General features: G+C 36.2%; 1 protein-coding gene across 9 annotated transcripts in view; it reads left to right on the top strand.

Annotated features, from left to right (window-relative positions):
* The window catches only part of DOCK7 (dedicator of cytokinesis 7), a 218,452-nt gene that overhangs the window by 179,821 nt on the left and 15,688 nt on the right, over positions 1-22,943 (top strand). For 4 of the 9 annotated variants that reach the window (XM_059137856.1, XM_059137859.1, XM_059137863.1 and 1 more), the window contains 10 exons: positions 25-177; positions 3,388-3,546; positions 4,289-4,389; positions 5,802-5,994; positions 7,393-7,536; positions 10,509-10,640; positions 12,148-12,162; positions 20,366-20,491; positions 22,408-22,497; positions 22,615-22,851. In XM_059137856.1, coding sequence (XP_058993839.1) covers positions 25-177; positions 3,388-3,546; positions 4,289-4,389; positions 5,802-5,994; positions 7,393-7,536; positions 10,509-10,640; positions 12,148-12,162; positions 20,366-20,491; positions 22,408-22,497; positions 22,615-22,851 — 1,350 coding nt within the window. Of the gene's footprint in view, positions 1-24; positions 178-3,387; positions 3,547-4,288; positions 4,390-5,801; positions 5,995-7,392; positions 7,537-10,508; positions 10,641-12,147; positions 12,163-20,356; positions 20,492-22,407; positions 22,498-22,614; positions 22,852-22,943 lie in introns of all 9 variants that reach the window. The other 5 variants (XM_059137857.1, XM_059137862.1, XM_059137860.1 and 2 more) reach the window with 2 other exon arrangements.

Genomic DNA, 22,943 nt, shown 5'->3' with positions numbered 1-22,943 from the left:
GTTGTGTGGTGGTGTTTTTTACAGTTCCCTGAACTCCTGTTCGAAGAAGAGACTGAGCAGTGTGCGGACTTATGCCTCCGGCTTCTCCGACACTGCAGCAGCAGCATCAGTACGATACGCTCACACGCCAGCGCCTCACTCTACCTCCTCATGAGACAGAACTTTGAGATTGGCAACGTGAGTATTTATCCCCGGGTTTATAAGGGAATATAACTTCTGCAGATATCTTGTAAATGTGTTTTGGGGAGAGCGTGGCATTTTGTTTAAGTCTAGACTTCCTTGGTATTTCTTACTATGCAGCTGTCTTACAAAAACCCAAGTCTCCAGTCTTACTTCCTGTACTACAGATAACACAGAGTAGCACAACTTAGAATGTATATGTATCTTGAGCTTTTGGAAAACTCACTTATTACGAGTAAGTAAAATAAAAATGCTAATAAAGAAAATCAAGCAACTGGGTGGCTCAGTGGGTTAAGCCTCTGCCTTCGGTTCAGGTCATGATCTCAGGGTCCTGGGATCGAGTCCCACATCGGGCTCTCTGCTCAGCGGAGAGCCTGCTTCCCCCTCTCTCTCTGCCTGCCTCTCTGCCTACTTGTGATTTCTCTCTCTGTGTGTCAAATAAATAAATAAAATCTTAAAAAAAAAAAAAAAAGAAAAGAAAAGAAAATCAAAGGTTTAAATGTCTTATATTGATATTCTATGATTATGGGCCAGTCTGAAAAACACGTTTTTATTAAAGTGTTTTATTTGATAATCTGTTCACTTGTAGTATTTTTCTTTCAGTCAAATGTAGAACTCATTTATTTTTACTTATATAAGTATTTAAGGTCTAGAATTGTCCTTTGAGCATTGTTTTTGGTATCTCATTGTTTCTGATATGTAATGTTTTCAGTATTTTTGTTTTATAGATATTTTGTAGTTTCAGTTTGTATTATTAATCCAATGAGTTGACAGCCCTTTTTGTTTTGAAGTTTGGTTGTTAATTTTTAGTTTTATTTCATTATGATTATACAATGTTAGATAACTATGTCTACTTTTTTGTGCTGTGGATGTGTAGTGTTACTTAAACCCTTAAAAAGAGTGTTCTTTATTTCAGAGTACTGAGTTAAAATACTATATTAATTACATTATTTTTCTATATCCCTGCTATTTGGTCCACTTGGTGGATTGAAAGAGGATTTAAAGCCTACACATAATTTATTTCTCCTCTACCTCTTATTTGGTAAATTGATATTCACGACTGTTATCTTTTATTATTTTTTGTTTTGTTTTGTTTTAATCATTTTCTTATTTAGCTAAATATTATCCTGTAGTTGTTTGTGCAAGACAGGTCTTGGGAATAATATTTCCCAAGTTCTTGATTGTTGTTTTCTGCACTTAAAGGACAGCAATGAAGTTTTTTTGCTTCAGTCTTTGAGTGGAAAAAAAGGAAAAAGACTGGTGAGAAAGATCAGTAAAACACACAAGATAAAGAGCACATAATAGAAAAAAGAAAAAGAGCTATTTGAATACCATTTTCTTCTGGCTTTAAATATTGTTATTGAGATACCTAAAGGTAGCCTGATATTTTCTTCCCTTTTAAATAACTTTTCCCCTCCCAGTTGCTAAAGGGATTCTCTTTAAATTTAAAATCAAATACCTTTTCTAGAATGTGTCATGGTATTGACCAGTTTTTGTTAATTTTCTCAGACACATGATATCTACTTTCAATTTATTTCAGAAAGTTTTCTTGAATATAAAATTGAGTATTTTCTTCCAAAGTTTGGGGTTTTTCTGCTTGGTACCAATTGTACATATGTTGAATCTATTTGGCTTTACTAGTTTTGTTTTGTTTTACTTTACTTTTTGCCCATCGTTTTCCTTTTCCTTTTTAACATTTAAAATTTCTATTTACTGTGGGTTTTTTTCCTCAGAATTTCTCGGTCCTATATACCTAATGTGCTCTCCATGACATCCTTTCTTTCTTTTTCCAATTTTATCTTTTTTTTCTATTTCTTTTTAAGTAGTGTTAGAGCACATGTAAGCTCCTATTTTATGTCCTCTGATTTGTGCTCTTTCCTTGAGTTTATTTCTGCCTTGTTTTCCTTTCTAAAGTTCATATGTTTTATAATGTATGGCAAAATATTTTATTAGAATTTTCATGTTTCATAACATTTTTCTATTAAATGTTTTTTTGTCTGGTGAGTTTCACTGATCTTTCCTTTTTTATCAGTCAACATAGAAGGAGTTGGATTGTCTTGGCCCACGTATTTGTAGGACATTCCTTCAGGGATGTATTTCTCATGGGAATTTGCTATTGTACATACATCTTGCCTAACTTCCTGAAGTTTCTGGTTTGTCCATTTCTATCCAGTTTTCCCCGTACCTGAATGACTAAAAGAATAGTAGTACCATTTGTGTAATCAATAGGAAAAGAAGGTATATTAGCAGTGTTAAAATTAGGGTTCTCCTGAGATCCAGATGGAGCCATCTAGTGAAAAACAATGGCCTAGAGCTCTAGAGAGGAATACGAGCTGAAGAACTAGACATACATCTATACTAATTGAAGCCAAAGAAATGGATGAGGCTATTTAGAATAACAAATGTAGAGGTTTCTTGACAGAATCTATGGGAATACTGGTATTTAAGAAGGGCAACCCAAAAGAAGTAGATATATTTAGGAAAATCCGGATAAAATGGAACCACTGAATAAGGCAGGTGATTTTCAAGGAAAAAGTAATCATTACATTTAAATACACAGAATGTCAGGTAGAATGTTTATCAGAAGGTATCCTGGATTTGGCATTTACTAGGTTTTCCCTGATTAACCTCTTAGAAGTGGTTTCATAGTGGGAAAAGGTGGGACAGAAAGGAATTCACTCTGAAAAAGGAGGAATGTAACTACTCCTGAGCCTCATTCCAAAGATTCTGCTTTAAGTTACTTGATGCATGTTGTGTGTTAAAATTACTTTCATTATGGTAATGGACCTAATGAAATGGGCTGGAGTTTGAAGATGAGATGTCTACCACTTAAGAATTTTATACTATTGGTCAAGCTCTATAACCTCATGTGTAACCATGGTTTATTATTTATAATATATACCTCAAAACAGATTAATGTAAAGTCCTAGGCACAACTTCTAATTCAATTCTAACACATGGCTTTTTTTTTTCCCACTGTTTTGTGGCATATTATTCTTGGCATATTATTCTGAGTGTTAGGTCTTCTAAGGTTTTAAAATAATTTGATTTTAATATGCATATTTCATTACTTTTTTAAAAAATTATCTTTCTTGAGATGGTTTTTTTTTTTTTTACTGAACTTTTCCTTTAGCAAGTACAAAAAGAAGACTTTTTTCTTTAAGTTTTTCTATGTTAAATGCTTACCTGACAATTTTTCTATTACAGAACTTCGCTAGGGTTAAAATGCAGGTAACCATGTCACTGTCGTCCTTGGTGGGCACATCTCAAAATTTCAATGAGGAATTCTTAAGACGTTCTCTAAAGACTATATTGACATATGCTGAAGAAGATCTGGAATTGAGGGAAACAACATTTCCTGATCAGGTCAGAAATGTGACTCTTTAGATCATTAATCGAAACAGGATCCTAAATAGGCACTTTCCAAATTGTTAATTCAAACTTGGGTTTGAACCTATAGTTCTTCCTATAGGAGGAACCTATAGTTTTCTTTCAGTCCATAAATCATATGCAATAGATGGGGTGAATCATTTTGTTTCAATAAGCCATGCTTCTTTCATGGAAAGCTTAATATCTTTGGTATGTAATTCTGTGAATTAGTAACAAATGGAACAAATAATAGACCTAGGCAGTATAAACAAATATTATTTAAGATGAAATATTATTCCCACTTATTAGTGAAACTGTAATTTGCCTTAAAAAGTGAAGTTTTTACAAACTGCCTTTGAGAGAATCAGAAAAAGAGAAACAGGAGAGAATTTCCTTTTGTATTCTCTTCTTGTATCCTCTACATCCCTGTATTTTATTTCTACTTCTAGTTCTATTTGTTTCCAGGTGAGAGAACTGAAAACAAAAACAAAAAGCCAAAACAAACAGCCTGCTGAAGAATTAGTATGAAATTTACTATTTACTACCCTTCACTCCCCATACCCTAACATACCCATATCCTTTAGAGCTCTATATCAGTATCATTTTATTTGTTTTGCAATCTTCAGATGTTTATCTGATAATCTTTCTTTTTTTTAATCTGATAATCTTTTAAAGTAATTTAATGATTGTGAATGATTGATAACTAAGGATATTTTTAAAATAAAATTCTCTGCTGCAGGTTCAAGATTTGGTTTTCAATCTCCATATGATCCTTTCTGATACTGTTAAAATGAAGGAACACCAGGAGGATCCTGAAATGTTGATTGATCTAATGTACAGGTATCATTTGTTTAATTCACTTATACCTTGTATAACAGGTTTAAATTGGTAAAAGTTAAAAATAGAGCTACCCTATGATCCAGCAATAGCACTACTAGCTATTTGCCCAAAGAATACAGAAATACTTATTCAAAGGGATGCATGCACCCTAATGTTTATAGCAGCATTATCTGCAATCGCCAGATTATGGAAGCAGCCCAATATCCATCAACTGATGAACGGATAAAGATGTGGTGTGTATATAATGGAATATCATTCAGCCATGAAAAAGAATGACATCTTGCCATTTGCAACAACATGGGGGGAGCTAAAGTATATTATGCTAAGTGAAATAAGCCAGTCAGAGAAAGACAAGACCATATGATTTCACTTATATGTGACATTTAAGAAACAAAACAAATGAACAAAGGGGAAAAAGAGGAAGATGAGACAAACGAAGAAAGAGACTCTTAACTGTAGAGAACTGATGGTTACAGGGGGCGGGGGCAGGGGAATGGGTGGAATAGGTGATGGAGATTAAGGAGTGCACTTGTGTTGAGTCACTGAATTACACAGTTGAAACTGATCCTACACTGTATGTTAGCTAACAGGAATTTAAATAAAAACTTTTTAAAAATTGGTAAAACATACAGAAAACATTAGATAAGAGAATAAACATACCAGAATTACTTAAGTCATTTTCTGATGGTAGATTGAAAAGTCAGAATGCACTTCTTCCATGCTGCTTTTCAGAAACAGAGGATTTTTAAAAATAATTATGGCACATATTTACACTTTATTATCCTGTGCCCTGGACTTCATGCAGAAGGCCTAAGACCCATATTTTAAGTGTAAAAATCAGTCCTTTAGGAAGAAAATACAGCATGTTGTTTTACCATAACAGTAAGTTTTCTGATTTTAAATATTGCTGTGCCTATTATGTAATATTTCTAAGAACACAATTTGAGACATTTTTAACTCCTATTCTGTCTTGAAAGATGCAAGTAAAATTTGAGATTTCTTTGCCATATGAACCTCTCTTTATAGTTTTGGAATTCTTTAAAGACACAAAACAAATATTTCTTTAAAATAAATATAACAGTAAAACTCCTAATAAATCTTTTTCTTGATTGTGAAACGTCTTCATATTCCCATAATGAACACATAAATTTCCATAGTTTTCCCTTACTGGTGGCATGTCTTTTTTTTTTTTTTTAAGTCCCCCTACAAAAAAACTGCTGTCAACCATTTCATGGGCCCACAATTATTTCTTTAAGCATATTCAAAGACATTTTCATACCATTCAAACACTTGTCTTAATAGGTTGTGTTCAGTAACAGAAACCTTTCTAGGTAAATACTGAACGAGCAGTCCAAACTCCCTTCCAGCTTGGGAAGGAAATGTTGATTGAAATCAATTTCTCTTCCGATTAGAATTGCCAAGGGCTACCAGACCTCTCCAGATCTGCGACTGACCTGGTTGCAGAACATGGCGGGCAAACACTCGGAACGCAGCAACCATGCTGAAGCTGCCCAGTGCCTGGTCCACTCAGCAGCACTTGTCGCTGAATATCTAAGCATGCTGGAGGACCGCAAATACCTTCCTGTAGGGTGTGTAACATTTCAGGTAGGAATTGGCTGGGTTTATATTATATCAAGGTATGTCCTTCCGAGTTTTTTCTCACTGGTGTTAAGATTCACTCAGCTTGTAAGGAAAACATAAAAAGAGTAAAGCTAACACTTCACAAGATAAGTTAATACTTCACTATTACTAGCTTGAATATATTAGTAAAGAGCATTTCTTGTTAATTTTCCCCCACTTCCCACTTTTTTTTTTAACCTCTAAATACCAGTGTTTATTCTCTTTGCCTATACCGCTGTGGACTTCATAGCATCTATGAAATACATGTGAAATAATGGAGTACCCGAATATAGGAGAAACTCTCAATTGGCTTTTACTTAAAACATCAGCTAACCCAGCTTTCTCCATTCTCCATATAAAATAGGCAGATAACCATGGTTGAGATACGATAGTTTACTGCCTCGTAGGACTCCGTACCTCTGACCCACTAGTCGAATTCTTTGCTTGCCAGGAGTCAGTTATGCTTTGCTTTTCTTCAAAACTTGTGAATGCTAGATTTGGGAAATTACAAAACTTAATTAAATGTTATGTTCTCCTGTGAAATCTGAAGACCGAAAGAAAGCTAGCCACTGTTTCTCTGAAAACTAAGTTAAGTGTTTTGCCAAGACTTGATAAAAGTGAGTCTCCCAAACAGTTACTATTGAATTAATTTTGGACCAACTACAAAAAGACTGAGGGGAAAGCTCCTAGAAATCTAGGATAATTGGATAACCTTTTAAATTCAAGTTTTTCTTGAAGGTTTTCTCTAAAGAAACCAGAGCTGGAAATCATAAGAAGGTTGTCTTATGGGTATTTATTCAAAAATCTGATTTGGAGACCTGTACACAAAGAGAAGGCCTTAGATCTACTTTGAAAAAATGTCAAATGAGTGTATGTTTACTATAAATGTTTAGGTTAAAATATTTAAGGTGGTATATATTATTTCTCCTTTAGAAATAATGGCTGATCCCAATCTCATTGGCTTTTATTATACCTGAGTTTGTTCAGTAACTCAATGTGTGTTAGGCAAGCCAAGCCATATTGCATCTTAATTTTCCTAATGGGGAGTTTTGACAAGATCATTTAAGTTAAAAATAAAGACTGTTTAAGTCTCCTGAGTAGTCCTGTATCATATCACTATTTTCCTTAGCCCATGATTTTTCTTAATCTTTTTATCTCCCGACTTTTATTAATGGAAAAGTTGCTAATAATGTTACCATTTACTGTCATCTTCAGAATACAGAAAGATTTTGGAGATTTGTCTTTTATTTCTGTGTTGACTACCCCTACCTTTTTTTAACCCAAGCTGGTATTAATATTTCATCTTCAGTTAGTTCCTCATATACATCTTTCATGCTAAGAAATTAATCCCATTTCAAAAGCCATTTCAATTTTCTCCCCCAGAATATTTCATCCAATGTTTTAGAAGAATCTGCAGTCTCAGATGATGTGGTATCTCCAGATGAAGAAGGTATCTGCTCTGGAAAGTACTTTACTGAGTCAGGACTCGTGGGATTACTGGAACAAGCAGCTGCTTCTTTCTCTATGGTAGATGACTCCTGTTCATTCTTTTCCACAAATACATACCTCTGAATTATTCATGATACGTGTATTCTCTCTGCCTATGACCCTGCTTTTCCTTTATGATAGTTTTCTCTAAGCACTTTGAAAACTGTCTAGGAACAGATTTTCTCTGTAGATTCATCAGTTTCACTCCTTTTTGTCTTAATAATCTGTCATTTCCTCTAGTGTTTTTCATTTGCTTATTTATGAATTATCACTTAATCTATAGCAGACTTTTTTTTTTTTTTGGTTTATAAAACTTTGACCACCAACCATTTTCTAAAACCTTAAAATTAAGAAACAGAAAACCTCCGGATGATTTTAAGTTCCTGTTTGAGTAGACTAATGTGGCTCTAGCTTTAGAACTGGTCTTCCAGATGAAAGGATCTTCTTCTGAGTGTTTTGAATGTTGCCCTGGTGCTCAGGAAAATTATGGCCCCTCATCTCACTGGTTGCACAGTGAGCCCTGTTAGGAAGTGTCAGAGACCTGGAGCTTACCAGGAGCTTTATGAACTGCTGTACCATGTTAAAATGTCAGTCCTTGTCCCTTCCTGTCTCTGTGTGAAGAACTGAAGCAGTCTTGTTGATCCAAGATGGGATGATTATTGGAGAAGGGAAAGATAGCTAGCTGAAACCATGCTCCTTTCTTAAACTGTGGACATAAGGACATCTACTGTCTTTGACATTTCTGTTGGGTATTTAGTGTCCAAGTTTTAGGAGACTGAAAGTTCACGTTAGGTTAAGGGGGAAGCTTGACATAATATGCAGTGTTGCCCTTCTTCACCATTATACTGCTATAGGGGATGGCTTATTCTCCTGGCCTTAACCCTACCCAGCAATGTATTGGGTAAGAGCATCTATTTAGAAGGCATACAACCCGAATTCATATCCTGGCTCTGCTGCCTTAGTAGTTCAGTCACTTTAGGCACATATTACTCAACCTATCCGTGCTTTGCTTTTCTCATCCATTAAATGCATAATAATGAATAATGCATAATAAGAATTGCATAGGAATGCTGTTAGAGGATTAAATGAGTTAATATATATGAAGTGCTTATCACAGTGCCTGGCTCCAAGTAAGTATTAGTGTTTGCCACGACCATCCTCTTCTTCATCATTCCTGCTTATAACCAGCTTATTTAAATATAATTATTCTGAGATTCCAAGAATGTTAGGTGATGGGCCATTTTAAAATTTCCCGTCTGAGGGGGCACCTGGGTGGCTCAGTGGGTTAAAGCCTCTGCCTTGGGCTCAGGTCATGGTCCCAGGGTCCTGGGATCGAGCCTCACATCGGGCTCTCTGCTCAGCAGGAAGCCTGCTTCCCCCTCTCTCTCTCTGCCTGCCTCTCTGCCTACTTGTGATCTCCGTCTGTCAAGTAAATAAATAAATAAATAAAATCTTTTTAAAAAAAAATTCCCATCTGAGGACTTTGACTGTCCTGGTTGCTCCTCTGGATCCCCGCTCCTTGAGTTCCATTTTAAGTGATTTGAACTAGCAGTAAGAAAATGCTTTTACAGTTAATGGAATATTTTAATAAATACACACTCTGTGTTTGTGTGTATAATTTTAATAATTCACAGTAATACAGTGGCCTGTATTATGGAAGTTCTTTTGTAATAGCATACAATTATGAAATCCACTATTTTTCAACTGGTCTGTTTAATCTTTTCTTAAAAAAATAAAAAAGAAAAGAAAAGGTTTCTTTTTTTTTTTTTTTAAGATTTTATTTATTTATTTGACAGAGAGAGATCACAAGTAGATGGAGAGGCAGGCAGAGAGAGAGAGAGAGGGAAGCAGGCTCCCTGCTGAGCAGAGAGCCCGATGCGGGACTCGATCCCAGGACCCTGAGATCATAACCCGAGCCGAAGGCAGCGGCTTAACCCACTGAGCCACCCAGGCGCCCCAAGAAAAGGTTTCTTTTAAAGATTTTATTTATTTGAGAGAGAGGAAGAGAGAGAACATGAATGGTGTGAGGGGCAGAGGAGAAGCAGGCTCCCTGCTCAGCAGGGCTCGATCCCAGGACCCTGCAATCATGACCTGAGCCAAAGGCAGACGCTTAACCAACTAAACCACCTAGGCACCCCCCTAATCTGTCTGATCTTAATTACAATAATTACTGGGGCATTTTAGTTAAACTATATATATTTCACTATTACAGTTACGTGATCGCTTAAACTCCTGTGAACTTCTCTTTAAAAACTTAAGAACCACATATTTATGCCCTTCGGAAAATGTTTGCCGATTTGTGAGGTAATAGGAACTTAGCAGCTCTTGGAAAACATCTCTTTCTTCCTTCACTGCAGCCACCAACCCATTATTAAGGACAAGGAAATGGAATAACAGTACAAACACATGTTGTCCCTCACTCTGATTATAAGCAGATCAGCCCTTGGCTGGCCAGCTGGCCCCTGGTGGAATAAAGTCTGGTAGCTCAGAACCTCCTTAAATTTGGTGAAAGATCACAGATTTTTTTCCCCCACAGGATATTTTCAATAAGATTCCCGGTGTCAATTCAGTATTTTAGAAATGTAAATAATTTTAGTTTGTCAGGATACCACAGGTCATCTGATACCTGTGACCAGTGTAGTAATTGGATTTCTTTTATTCCTCTGCTCAGAATTAATTTCTGCCACAGTGTATATGCATCTGTAAGTACTCACACGTACATACTAGTAAGTAATTACTCCATAGGTAGTAGAATGTTCAATTTAAATATGCATATATATATAGTGTGTATGTTAAATATACCCACACGTACATATCCAGAAGAGATAGTGTATTGTGTAAAATATTCTTCTTTTATTAAGGCCTAATAAAATTAAAAGTTAGTAGTGTTTGTTTTTATGTCCTACTGGGAAAGCTTCAGTGGTATTGCTTTAGTGGAAGTATTGTGAATTCTTAAATTGTAATTCTTTCATATTGATGTAAGAAAAAACAATATAACATTATTCTTACAGGCTGGCATGTATGAAGCGGTAAATGAGGTTTACAAAGTACTTATTCCTATTCACGAAGCTAATCGGGATGCAAAGAAACTATCCACAATTCATGGTAAACTTCAAGAAGCATTCAGCAAAATTGTTCATCAGGTAATGATTGCACTTTCTAGCTTCAGTGTAAATGGAGAAAACTGTCTGAAAGCTGTCTGTGTTGCTTTGTATTGATGTCAAACTGGATTGGATGAAATGACCATTTTAATCATGTTACAAATGAACAGTGTCAAAATGATGGTTCATGGTGAGAGCAAGATTCATTAACAAAAAAATGAATTTACCTTAAGTAGACCATGATCATCATAAACTTTGTACATAGCATTTTTTTCTTCACTTTTTAAAATTATTAGTAGTTGGCAAATTTTTAAAAATTGTTAGTTCTATTCTGTTTCAATTGTGGGTTAAAATTGTGAATGCGATTTTTAAGTTGATTCTTTTGCTGCCAAAAAAGATTTTTATTTAAGTTAGATTTTTATTAAATTCATGAAAGTTTAATAAATTAATACTGTTAATGTTTTCAGCTCAGCTTCATTTTCCTAGGTGTTCCATTCAAACATCCCTTAATATATTTCTAATATGAAAATAATATTTAGTGAAAATAATAAAACTGTTGTCTTATGTTTATTTGATTATGATAGTATGATTTTAGTGCTTGCTTATAGTTTATGGGATCCACATATTATCACCTAAATTAAAATCAAAATAAGGCTTGGTTTAAAAATGAAGCAGACTACTAGCAACTGATTTCCCTGAAACTAAATTCTTGGCTCTGTTAAAATACTCTGAGATAGCCTGTTGAGCCTCCTCCTTCCCTACTTTCCCTTCCCTTCCCCGGGCTACCTGCGCTGTTATCTGCTGCTACCATCATCCAAGAAGAAGGTGGAGTATTGAGTGTCCACTTTTGTATTCATGACTAGTCCTGCTCTACTGTCTGTCAGCTTGACCTCCTCTTTCTCACTGTGGACTAAGCTGTTCTGGATGAATTGATACAATTTGAAAAACTTTAATAGTCTTAAAACAGGGCTGCTGTACTGATAAGCCAATATTTTATTGTCTTTTACAAAAACACTGAAGTTGCCAGAGATTTATTACAATTCATGAGGGTAACAGGTGGGTCTTATTCTAATCAGTTGTACATACACTGTCCGTTACATGTCCGTTCTGGAACACCTGGAGCTAGTAGTTTGCAAGAAATTTTCCTCCATTTGTATAATAGACATTTGAACAAAATTGCGATTTCTGTTCCAGTTTACCCTGGGTAATTCAGTGAGGCACTACTGCCTTTAGTTAGAGGTCTAATTCAGACACATTGATGAAATATGAGCTGCCTCTTTTTCACCAAAATTTAGTTTCCCTTACTAAAGTTTTTAAAAGTGAAATTTTAACTACTTAGGTTTTGAATAAGCAATTCAGGAAATTATTACAAATCTTAAATGAAAGAATATGGTGTTTAAAATATCCTGCTATCTTCTATTCGAGGAGGAGAATTTATGGTTTATGGTGCCTTACCTATGGTGCTCAAGTTCCTTTGGCCTTTTTTTGTTCTTTTAAAACTTTTTTTTTTTTTTTTATGACCTGCCCTTTTTTACTTTTTATTATACAGAGTACTGGCTGGGAGGTAGGTAATGTTTTAGTTAGTTAAAGACACTAATAGATTGATTTGACCAGATTTCTTATGCCAATGCTTTGCCCACATGTGCTAGCTGTGGGCATTCTGTTGCTGTCTGCTATCAACTGAATTCATTAACCAAAGAAATTTTGTTAAAATACTATAAGTTATTTTAAACAATTTATTATTAAGAGGTTGTAGGCAGTGCATGGAAATTCATGTTACACTAATGAGATTCTTTGGTAAATGAGCCACTTTGTCATCACTTTAGTATGTTTTTATCCTTTGAAGCATTTTCTTTCATCAACATTTACACACAGATTTCTTTTTTTAACCATATTGTTTCACCTCATTATACAGAGGTCGATTTATGTGTTATTGCTCAGAGGTGTAAATAGAAAATACCATATTTCATCTGATCAAAGACGCCATCAATTATAAGACCTACCATTATTTTATATGGCTTTAGGAAAGAAAAAGAAACCTATTGACTCACAACATCCTATCAGTTGAAAGATGAATGCCAACTACAGGGATATTAAAATGTGGTCCCAAAAAATGTGCGTCTCAGAATTGATGAAATAATGTGTTGATTTGATCTTGAGTCACTTCACCTTGAGTATGAGCACTCCTGAGGGAAGAAACTCACTTTGTCATTTAAATTTTGTTGGGGGGAGGGATACAGAGACTGGCAGAACATGAAATTTACTTTGACCTCCTATACTGACAGTTTAAAAGTTTGTGTTGAAGACTACATATAGACTTCCTTTTATGTAGGAGGTAGGCTTGTGAAAAGTAATGCATGAGTCAAATTTTACCTGAAAAAAGCCAGAAAGATTTGATTGCTATTATTTTAGAACTTTCTGTAAAGAAAAGAGCTCTGGAAGATGTGCCCTAATCTATATTGATGCGGTAAAGCCAGGGTATTAATAAATCAGGTTTATTTTAAGCAATGCTTATTTGTACAGGTGTCTGCTTTGCCTTTCACTTTGAGGTCACATTTACATTGGCTCAGCACCTTACACTTTCTCTGGTTTTGCACTGCGGTCCTTATTTAGGGACCCAAATAGAAACCCACAGAAAGAAATGTTACTACTGTGTTTCTTCCATCTCTGAATTTGTCCCTACCTCTGGTTTTCTTCAGAGGAAGCCAGTACTTGTACATCTACCTTAATTCTCCAGATTCAATGTATATGGCCTTATTAATATCTAATATATAATTCCTCATTTCTGTGGCTCAGTTAAGAGATCTAGAAAGAGGCTTGCCAAGGTTAATCTAAGAGTGGTAACGTTCCTTATGGATTTCCTCACATGAAATGAAATTAGCTGAAAAGTAGGCATGAAAGAAGATATATTGAAACCTCTGAGCAGTTTATTTCTAGTTGGCTTGATGCTAAATCGACCCCTGAAAGGTACAATTTTCACTGGTTATGACATTAATATCATTCTGTCATCATGTTTATTGCATGGTAAAAGTCGCACAGACTTTATTTTTCTGTTTATATTCTTGTCACTGCCTTTCACTGGACTTTTAGCTTTGTAGCTTCTAAAATTGTTGCACGTTTGTTTTTTGCTTTTCCCTTGTAAAACTTAAATGGATGCTTGCATTTTAAAAATGTGTTTGCCACCATTTGCTGCTTATTTGTTTTGATATTTCCCTAATTAAAATGCTTTCTGTTTTCTCTTCTCTCTTGCCCCTGGTTGCTGACCCTACTCCCTACTTTTACTATTGTCTATTGTGGTAAGTTCCTATCTTGTGAATATTTTTCTTTTTAACTCTGGGAAAACTTCAGTAATTTTGTTTTTTTCCAAAAGCTATGTTTCCTAGTATTCTCAGAGAACTCACTGGTTTAATTTCCAGTAAGGAGGACTTATCCATTGTGTAGAAAGGCTCTTTGCATTGATAACTGACTACCTGATTTACAGGAAAAGACTTTCTGGGCTTATGTATTAGTTTATTATGTTTCATTTTTCATTATGCTCTTTGATTTGGTATAAATTATTTGAGTTGGCAAAGCGTTTGAGGTGGGTGTGTGTGTGTAAAAGATAACTCTAAAACTTGACACTTAGCAATTTGGTTAAGTATTTACCATGCAGATGAACAAATCAGGGACCTGTCACAAATCTTGGCGGCTCCTACCTGTTCTGCTGGTCTCAGTACCTTAATGGCTATTTAGCGTTCACCTTTATTTTCTCTTTTCTCAAGCCCATTTCTTTTTCTGGCAATAATAGGAAATAAAGGGTGTTTTAATCATTTCTTTCTTATGATTGCATTTTTAAAAATATTTCTAGGAAAAGAGAAATACTGAATTTCTGTATGGAAGTTTGTTTTTGTTTTGTTTTGTTTTGTTTTGTTTAGATTATTTATTTTTTTATTTGACAGAGAGAGAGAAAGAGATCACAAGTAGGTAGAGAGGCAGAGAGAGAGGGGCAAATAGGCTCCCTGCTGAGCAGAGAGCCCGATGGAGCGCTTAATCCCAGGACACTGAGATTATGACCTGAGCCGAAGGCAGAGGCTTAACCCACTGAACCACCCAGGTGCCCTTTTTGGAAGTTTTTATACTGATTTTGTATTTGTTGTGGGTGTGGGTTTTTTATTTTGTTTTGTTTTGTTTTACTTTTTTGGTGTGTTTCATTTTTTTTTTTTAAGATTTTATTTATTTATTTGACAGAGATCACAAGTAGGCAGAGAGGCAGGCAGAGGGGGGGTGGGAAGCAGGCTCCCCACTGAGCAGAGAGCCCCATGTGGGACTTGATCCCAAGAGCCTGGGATCATGACCTGAGCCAAAGACAGAGGCTTTAACCCACTGAGCCACCCAGGCGCCTGATGTGTTTCATTTTTAAAAGAAGCATTTATCCAGGTATCCAGCAGTGATCAATTTCAGAAATAAATTAATGCAATTTTGGGTTTTTTAGAATAGTTAATCCCCAAACATCAGTAATAGTCATGTGACACTTTCTCCATTTTATTTTTCCTTAAAGATTAGAAGATATTTCTTCAAAGGGAATATCACTGGTATATTAGGTATATCTCACTATCTCCAGAAAGGCTAGAGAGGGTGGACTTATTAGCTTTGTGAAGCTAAATTCTTCCCGCTGGAATGCTTAACAAAAGTGGGGCACCTTACTGTTTGAGATCAAAACATACAAAAGGGCTATATCTTAACTCTTGTCATCGGGCTAGATGGACACGAATATGAGGCAGTATTTGGGTTTTATATGCTCAGAAATACTGGCCATAGTTCTGGTGCTATGGTTTCATTTGATTTATTATGCTTTTAATCCATGTTCAAGCTAAGTGAGATAAATTAACTCATCTAAGCAAGCAAAGGTAGAGCAGAATTAGAAACAGCCATATAACGGAGGTGGGGGAGTCTCTGAAAGAAAAGAATAAAATAAATTCCAAGAGTATAGGCTTTACATCAGGAATGTCAAGTCAGATATAAAGAACGTTAAGGAAAACATATGGGTAGGAAGAATCTTATCTCCAGGAGGAGACACTTTGTGGGTAGCTGGTGAATCCGTGATAATTGCTGCATATCCATGACGGAACACCTGATGGTGCCGTTCCGCTGATCATATTCTGCCCTTTATGCTGCTTTTCAGAAAAAGAAAGACATGGACAGCAAACCTGTACAATGTAGACGATATTAGATGTGATTTCTTTTTTTTGGACTATGACATGGAATGGTTGAAACTGAACTTCTGACAAGAAATGTAGCAGGGTATATCTTAGAAGAATATATTTCATAGGTGAACCACCAATCTGCTTATTGTATTAGAGTACAGAAGACAGTATTGTAATACAGAGAAAGACAAACCATAGGGTAGGAGGTACCCATTAATTCTCAAAAGACTTACTCAAGGAAATTCTCAAAAATTCTCAAGGAAAACATCAGAAGTGGGAGATGGTTCAGAGATCATACTTATGTCCTAACGTTGTATATCAGTATATAGGGTATGGGAATTTTCATAACTTAATTAGAACTTGGACTTCAGATGTCAAATATATTGGTATTTAACTCTTAGTCCTGCCACTGATTAACTCTGTGACCTTGAACAAGTTATTTTTCCTTACCTATAAAATGAGCCCCCCCCCCAAAATGGTATCCATCTCATAGATGTGATAAGAATTAATAATGTGAGTAAAGGGGATACTGGTGTCTGTCACATAGTAAGTAGTTTTAAAATGGAGATTATTATTTTTAATGTTACTATAACATCATCATCATCATTATCATTATTGCTACTTGAAATCTTAATTTGGGGGGCACCTGGGTGGCTCAATGGGTTAAAGCCTCTGCCTTCGGCTTGAGTCATGATTCCAGGGTCCTGGGATTGAGCCCCAAATCAGGCTCTCTGCTCGGCAGGGAGCCTGCTTCCTCCTCTCGCTCTCTCTCTGCCTGTTTCTCTGCCTACTTGTGATCTCTGTCTGTCAAATAAATAAATCTTAAAAAAAAAAAAAGAAGAAGAAGAAATCTTAATTTGGCTAATGAAATGGAAGAGGTGTTATGTTCCCAAGTTGACATCTATTACTAACTAAACTGATAAAAGTGTTTGTGTTCTATAAGAGGAACAGATCCAATAGAAGAGGAGGGCAATTACCATTGTTTGAAATCTTGGTATGCCTATTTAGAAATCAATAACCTTGAAGGAAGCCTAGGAGAAAGCAATTGGATGAGGATACAAGTTTTTAGTAGTGATGTGGTTGTAGAAATGCACAACCAGCCCAACAGAATGTTCTTGCTAAATAAAGATAACAAAACTAAAAAGGATCTGGGATCCTTTTGTCACAAGGCATTTCAGCCATTAGAGAAGTGGAGAGATGAGCCTATCAGTTTTGCTCACCGGGGATGTGGTCTCATCACCCACAAGATGGGGGAATCAGTAAATAGAACTGCTAAGGAAGAATCAGTTAGAGTGTGGGAATGATGGGAAATTCAGAAAGAATTCATGACCGTAAGGAAAGGTGATGCTAGGAGAATAGAGACTAGGTTATAGGAAAGCAGAAAACAGGTGTCATTCTGCCGTCTAAAGAGGAAATACGATGAAGTGATGTGGGTTTTTTTCCCTGAGGAGGAAACTATATGATTATGGGTTCGTGAACATGATAGAGTCGGAGGTTTCACACTAAAGAACTTTTTATAAATTGGAAATAAATTTACCCACACTCTTAACCTTCCTTCTGCTCCCTCCCCCATTCCAGTGCACACGCATTCATTCTCAATTCCGGTAACTCCTTAGAGTTATCTCTTAATAACTCCTTAGAGTTATCTCTTTGATCTACTCCATTCTACCTCTGGCACACTCCCCTTCTACTACCCGGGCCGCCTTCCTGGTCTTCTCGTGTACTGGGTAGGCTGCTCTCCTAGGACCTGCGCACTGGCTCGCTCTTCTGCAATGCTTTCCCCAGAGATCCACATGAGTAACTCTCCCACCTCCTCCACATCTTTGCTCAGGTGTCACCTTTTGGTGAGATCTACCCTGACCATGCTCTTTGTCTCTTTTGTTCACTGATCTGTCACAAATGTCTGGAACCACTTGCTGGCATATATGGTAGGCAGTCAATATGTGAGTGGATGAGTGGTTTCCCTTATATTCTGTTTCATGGCTTTGTATCTTCTTGTTTTCCTTTCTCTCTCTGCTGAAATGTTCTTTCCTTCCTTCCCACATCCAGTTAGCCGTTCTGAGTTGTAGAACCCTGTGCGTCACCTCTTCTGTGACCTGGGTCCAGCAGGATTAATCTTTCCTTTCTTGATACCACTTTTTATTATAACACATAACCCTTTGTATTGTAATTACTTGAGTATATCCTTTACTTTCTTGAGGAGCCAAATCTTTTCATTTTTATTTTCATATTACAGAGGATGAACAGTGTAACGCATTATAAGCACTCAATAATTTTTTTCCTTGAACTGAATGTCAGTATGAGAAAGTAAATAAAAAGAGCTTTAAGTGCTTAGTACTAGTTATATGCTGCACTAATAAAATTCAAGTTCATATCAGCAGTGAGCCTACTGATCCCTGAGCTGATGACAGCACATCTGCAGTATTGTGTCTGTTTCTGGGATGCCACACTTGGAAAGGTGGCTTTGAAAAACTAATAAAATGCAAACAAGTTAGTAATTCCTATCATATAAACATGATTGAGAACTGGAAAGTTTAGTTAGCTAAGGGAAATAAGTCCTAATTGGCAGTTTTCAAATATTTTAAAAGGCCACAATATTAAAGACTTGGAATAGTGTTTTATGTTGGACACCTCTGAGAGGGGTTTAGCCAGAATAACAATTTTAATATTTGTGGTTTCTCAAAGTAGAAATGTATGTGTATATATGTGTGGCATTTTTGAAACATAACAATCACAAAGTTTTTTCACAGATGCCATTTTTGTTTTCCATGCAGTGCCTTCATTCCTTGATTATGTCAAAACTTGCTGTTACATTGTTTCGTTGGCTTATGGATGGTTTTAATCAGAATTTTGATTGAATACTTTTTTTCTAGAGAGATTTCATTTGCTATAGAAACTCCATTAATTTTTAGACCTGTTAAATTTTGAAATAAATTTGAAAAAAATTTTTTAGATTAGAGACCTCTTTGTTTGTTTTTGTTGTTGTTGTTTTTGTTTTTAGCTTCAAAGACATTTTTTTTTCTTCAGAACTTTATTTTTCCTGCGTAGAAATGTGGGGTATTTTTAGTCACTGTAATTTTGAGAGGAGGGTTTATTATGAAACTAGTAAATTAAGAATTAGAGTTTCCGGTTTTGCTTGATTATCTGTTTCATTTGTGACTTATTTTACATGTCCTTCAGCCTTTCCAGTAAGAACTCAGTAGGAAAAGTGAGTGTAAGACACATTAGGCTTAAAGAGAATTCTGAGGTTTTTAAATACTTACATGTGGCTGTGTATATAGGCACTACCACAACATCCTTCTGAAACATCCTAATTTTTAAAAAATATTTATTTATTTGGGGCAGAGGGAGAGAGACAATCTTTTTTTTTTTTCTAAGATTTTTTTTTTTTAATTTACTTAGAGAAAGATACAAATAGTGACAGAGAGCATGAGTGGGGAGGAGAGGGAGAAGCCGGCTCCCCGCTGAGCAGGGAGCCTCACGTGGGGCTCAGTCCCAGGACTCTGGGATCACGACCTGAGCTGAAGCCAGATGCTTAAATGAATGAGCCACCCAGACGCCCTGAGAATTAAAGAGAATTCTGAGAGCGAGAATCTTCCATAGGCCCAGCACGGGGCTCCATCTAATGACCCTGAGATGGAGACCTGAGCCGAAACCAAGCATCAGATGCTTAACCAACAGCACCACCAAGGCGCCCCCTTCTGAAACATCTTTGTAAATAAATTGTAAGAATTGCACAGAAAGCTTCCAAGTATTTTATCTTTATTGAAGGAATGTGTTCTCAAAATGCTTTGTGTAAGAGTTCAGATGGTCTCTGTACTTTGTACTTGAATGTGTGGTTAATGGATGCACGGGGTGGTTTGGGGACTTTATAAAGAGTAACCAACTCGTGTCAGATTGTTTTCTTTTCATCTTTCACACACTTTTCCCTTACTCTTCCATATTTCGATACTCTTCCACAAAGAAGTATTTTTATTGCCAGAATGACACCCACTGCAAGTTGTTTGCTTCAGGACTCCTGGATGGTCTTGCCATTTACCGGCTGTCTCCTCCATGCCAGGTGCTATGTACTTGGCTCCTGACTTTTATGATCTCATTGCTTACATGTATAAGGATTGTATAAAGGCAAATGCTAACTAAGAATGTTAGTGTTATTTTTAAATTTCACTTTATTTAGTATGCTGTAATTTCAGAATAATTAAAACACAGTTCATGTTCTACCAAGCATCTTTTCTTGCAATAAGGAAAATAAGTTAATTTATCTCAAAAGTATAGGGACTTAAAAACATAGACCAATGTGAGGTAATCACTTGGTACAAACTCTGAAAAACATAAACCATATGTGATTTAGTCACTTGAAAAAAGCCCTAATTGCAGAACGTTATTTATTAAAAGTAATGAAAAAGAAAGAATATTTACTTCATTTTTACCTTCATTTGAGAGACAATAAAATTTTGTAATTTTGAATGAAATCTTTTTGCAGTGTTTTGAGAATTTTATGCTATAGCGATGTAAATGTGATATGAAAAACAAAAAAAACTTTGTATTAATGTTTCTTTGTTTTCCTACACCTAGGATGGTAAGCGGATGTTTGGCACCTATTTTCGTGTTGGTTTTTATGGAACCAAGTTTGGGGATTTGGATGAACAGGAATTTGTTTACAAGGAGCCTGCAATAACCAAACTTGCAGAGATCTCTCACAGATTGGAGGTGAATGCTGTGGTAGTTTATGAATGTCTTATTTATTTATTTATTTTAATTTAAGATTTTATTTATTTGTCAGAAAGACAGAGAGAGAGGGAGTCCAGCAAGGGGAGCAGCAGGCAGGGGGAGAAGCAGGCTCCTCACTCAACAAGGAGCCCAATGTGGGACTCGATCCCAGGAACTGAGCTCAATTATGACCTGAACTGAAGGCAGACACTTAACCAACTGAGCCACCCAGGCATCCCTAAATGTCATCTTAAATTTGTATTCTCTATGATGCATAGACTTTCAGATCCAGATCAAATTGTTTAATAAGCCAAATCCTGCTAAATAAACTACTCCTTTGGAGAATAAGCATTTTTTTGGTAGCTACAGTAATATTCTTTCTATTCCTTCAAATCTTTAATGGCAACAGTAAAATAATACTAACTTTTTTTTGTGGCTCTATCTTCAAACATATTTTAGATACCCCAGAGCCTTCAGAGTTACTGTAATTTATAGAGAAATGTATAGTATTACCTATATTTTGCAGAAAAATGCATAAGGAATTAAGTAACAACTAATGATGAAATTGGGGTCCCTAGAAATTTCTGATTCAAGTGCATTATTTCTTTGGCCTGATTCCCAATGAGAATCCTTTAGAAATTAAAAGCCTGAAATCATACCCTGAAAAATACTTCTTAAATTCCCTTAACCTTTAAACTTCATTTTCACTATGAATGTCTAATTTTCTTATTTATGGCATTTTCCAGTCTTTCCTGCCATAGTTACTCTTTCCAACCTCTCCTTATTCATTTTACTCAAAATGCAGCCATGGACCAGCAGTACCGGCATCATCTCGGAGACTGAAATGTAGAATCTCAGACCCTGCCCCAGATATTCTGAATTTAAATCTCCATTTTAACAAGATCCCCGGCTGACTTGCATTCGCATGAGAGTTTGAGAGGCCGTGTTCTCGGTTTAATTCTCAGCTCCTCTTAATTTCTTGAATGTTGTATTCTTATTGGTGACTTCCCTGGGCTCACCTTCCATAAATTGGCTTAAAGTGTGACTTCTTATTTTTCAAGAGCTAAGTAAGTTTTGGGAAACATGGACACAATGTTTTCCAGATTTACTCTATTGTTAAAAAACTATCTTTGAGGGAAGAGTAGGGCTTCTCCTTTGAAGATTCAGATGTAATTTTTCCTGTGGAATAGCCCCCTCTGTTGCCTGTGCTGCTCACGGAAGTCACTACATTGTTGACTGGGTTGCCTTTTCAAAATTGAAACCAGTGTAAAACTTTCGGCAGATCAGCACTTTTATTTGAAAATTCTGGACTATTAAATCATTCATAAAAATGATTTTTGGTTCATTGACCCATGTCTGCAAAATCAGGCCACATCCAATAAAAGTAAGATCCTATACGTCAAAGATACCGAATTTCTTTTGTCTCTGCTTTTTGTTCCCTTTTTATTGAGAATCTCTTACGGAATCCTGTACTTCCACTGTGGAAAATTGTTCTATTTTGTGTTAAAGTGAGTAGATGTGGGGCGCCTGGGTGGCTCAGTGGGTTAAAGCCGCTGCCTTCGGCTCGGGTCATGGTCTTGGGGTCCTGGGATCGAGTCCCACATCGGGCTCTCTGCTCAGTGGGGAGCCTGCTTCCCTCTCTCTCTCTCTCTCCCTGCCTGCCTCTCCATCTACTTGTGATCTCTCTCTCTCTCTGTCAAATAAATAAATAAATAATCTTAAAAAAAAAAAAGTGAGTAGATGTGAATAATATCAAATAAATAGACTAACACAATTTTTGTGAACCTAAATAATTATTTTATAATTATTCAGACGGTTATACAAGAACTCACTAAATGACCTCGTGCTCAGAGGCCTTCGCTGTTCTTCACTTGATGTTAACTTCATGTAAAAGGTTTCTTTTGCTTCTGTTGTAGGGATTTTATGGAGAAAGATTTGGAGAGGATGTCTTGGAAGTAATCAAGGACTCTAACCCTGTAGACAAGTGTAAATTAGACCCTAACAAGGTATGGCGGATGACAGCAAATGCCCTGTAGGAGCAACTCTGAGACCATGATTTTCGGGAAAAGGACTGAATGATGATTTAACAGTGAGAAAATGAAGGCCTTTTTCCCCCCCCCCAGGCATACATTCAGATTACCTATGTGGAGCCGTACTTTGACACGTATGAGATGAAGGACAGAATCACCTATTTTGACAAGAACTATAATCTTCGCCGTTTCATGTACTGTACGCCCTTCACTTTAGACGGCCGTGCCCATGGGGAACTTCATGAACAGTTTAAACGGAAGACCATTCTGACTACTTCTCATGCCTTCCCTTATATTAAGACAAGGGTCAATGTCACCCACAAAGAGGAGGTAAGTCCCCAGATAGGAATAGGATGAGCAAAACAAAGACGGGTGCCTCGTGAGAACTGTGTGGGTGTGTTATCTTGTCCCGCCCCTCACAT

Source organism: Mustela lutreola, chromosome 10, assembly GCF_030435805.1.
Source record: "Mustela lutreola isolate mMusLut2 chromosome 10, mMusLut2.pri, whole genome shotgun sequence".
Lineage (NCBI taxonomy): Eukaryota > Metazoa > Chordata > Mammalia > Carnivora > Mustelidae > Mustela > Mustela lutreola.
Note: the sequence above shows the minus strand (reverse complement) of the source record. Positions and strands in the feature narration are given on the sequence as shown.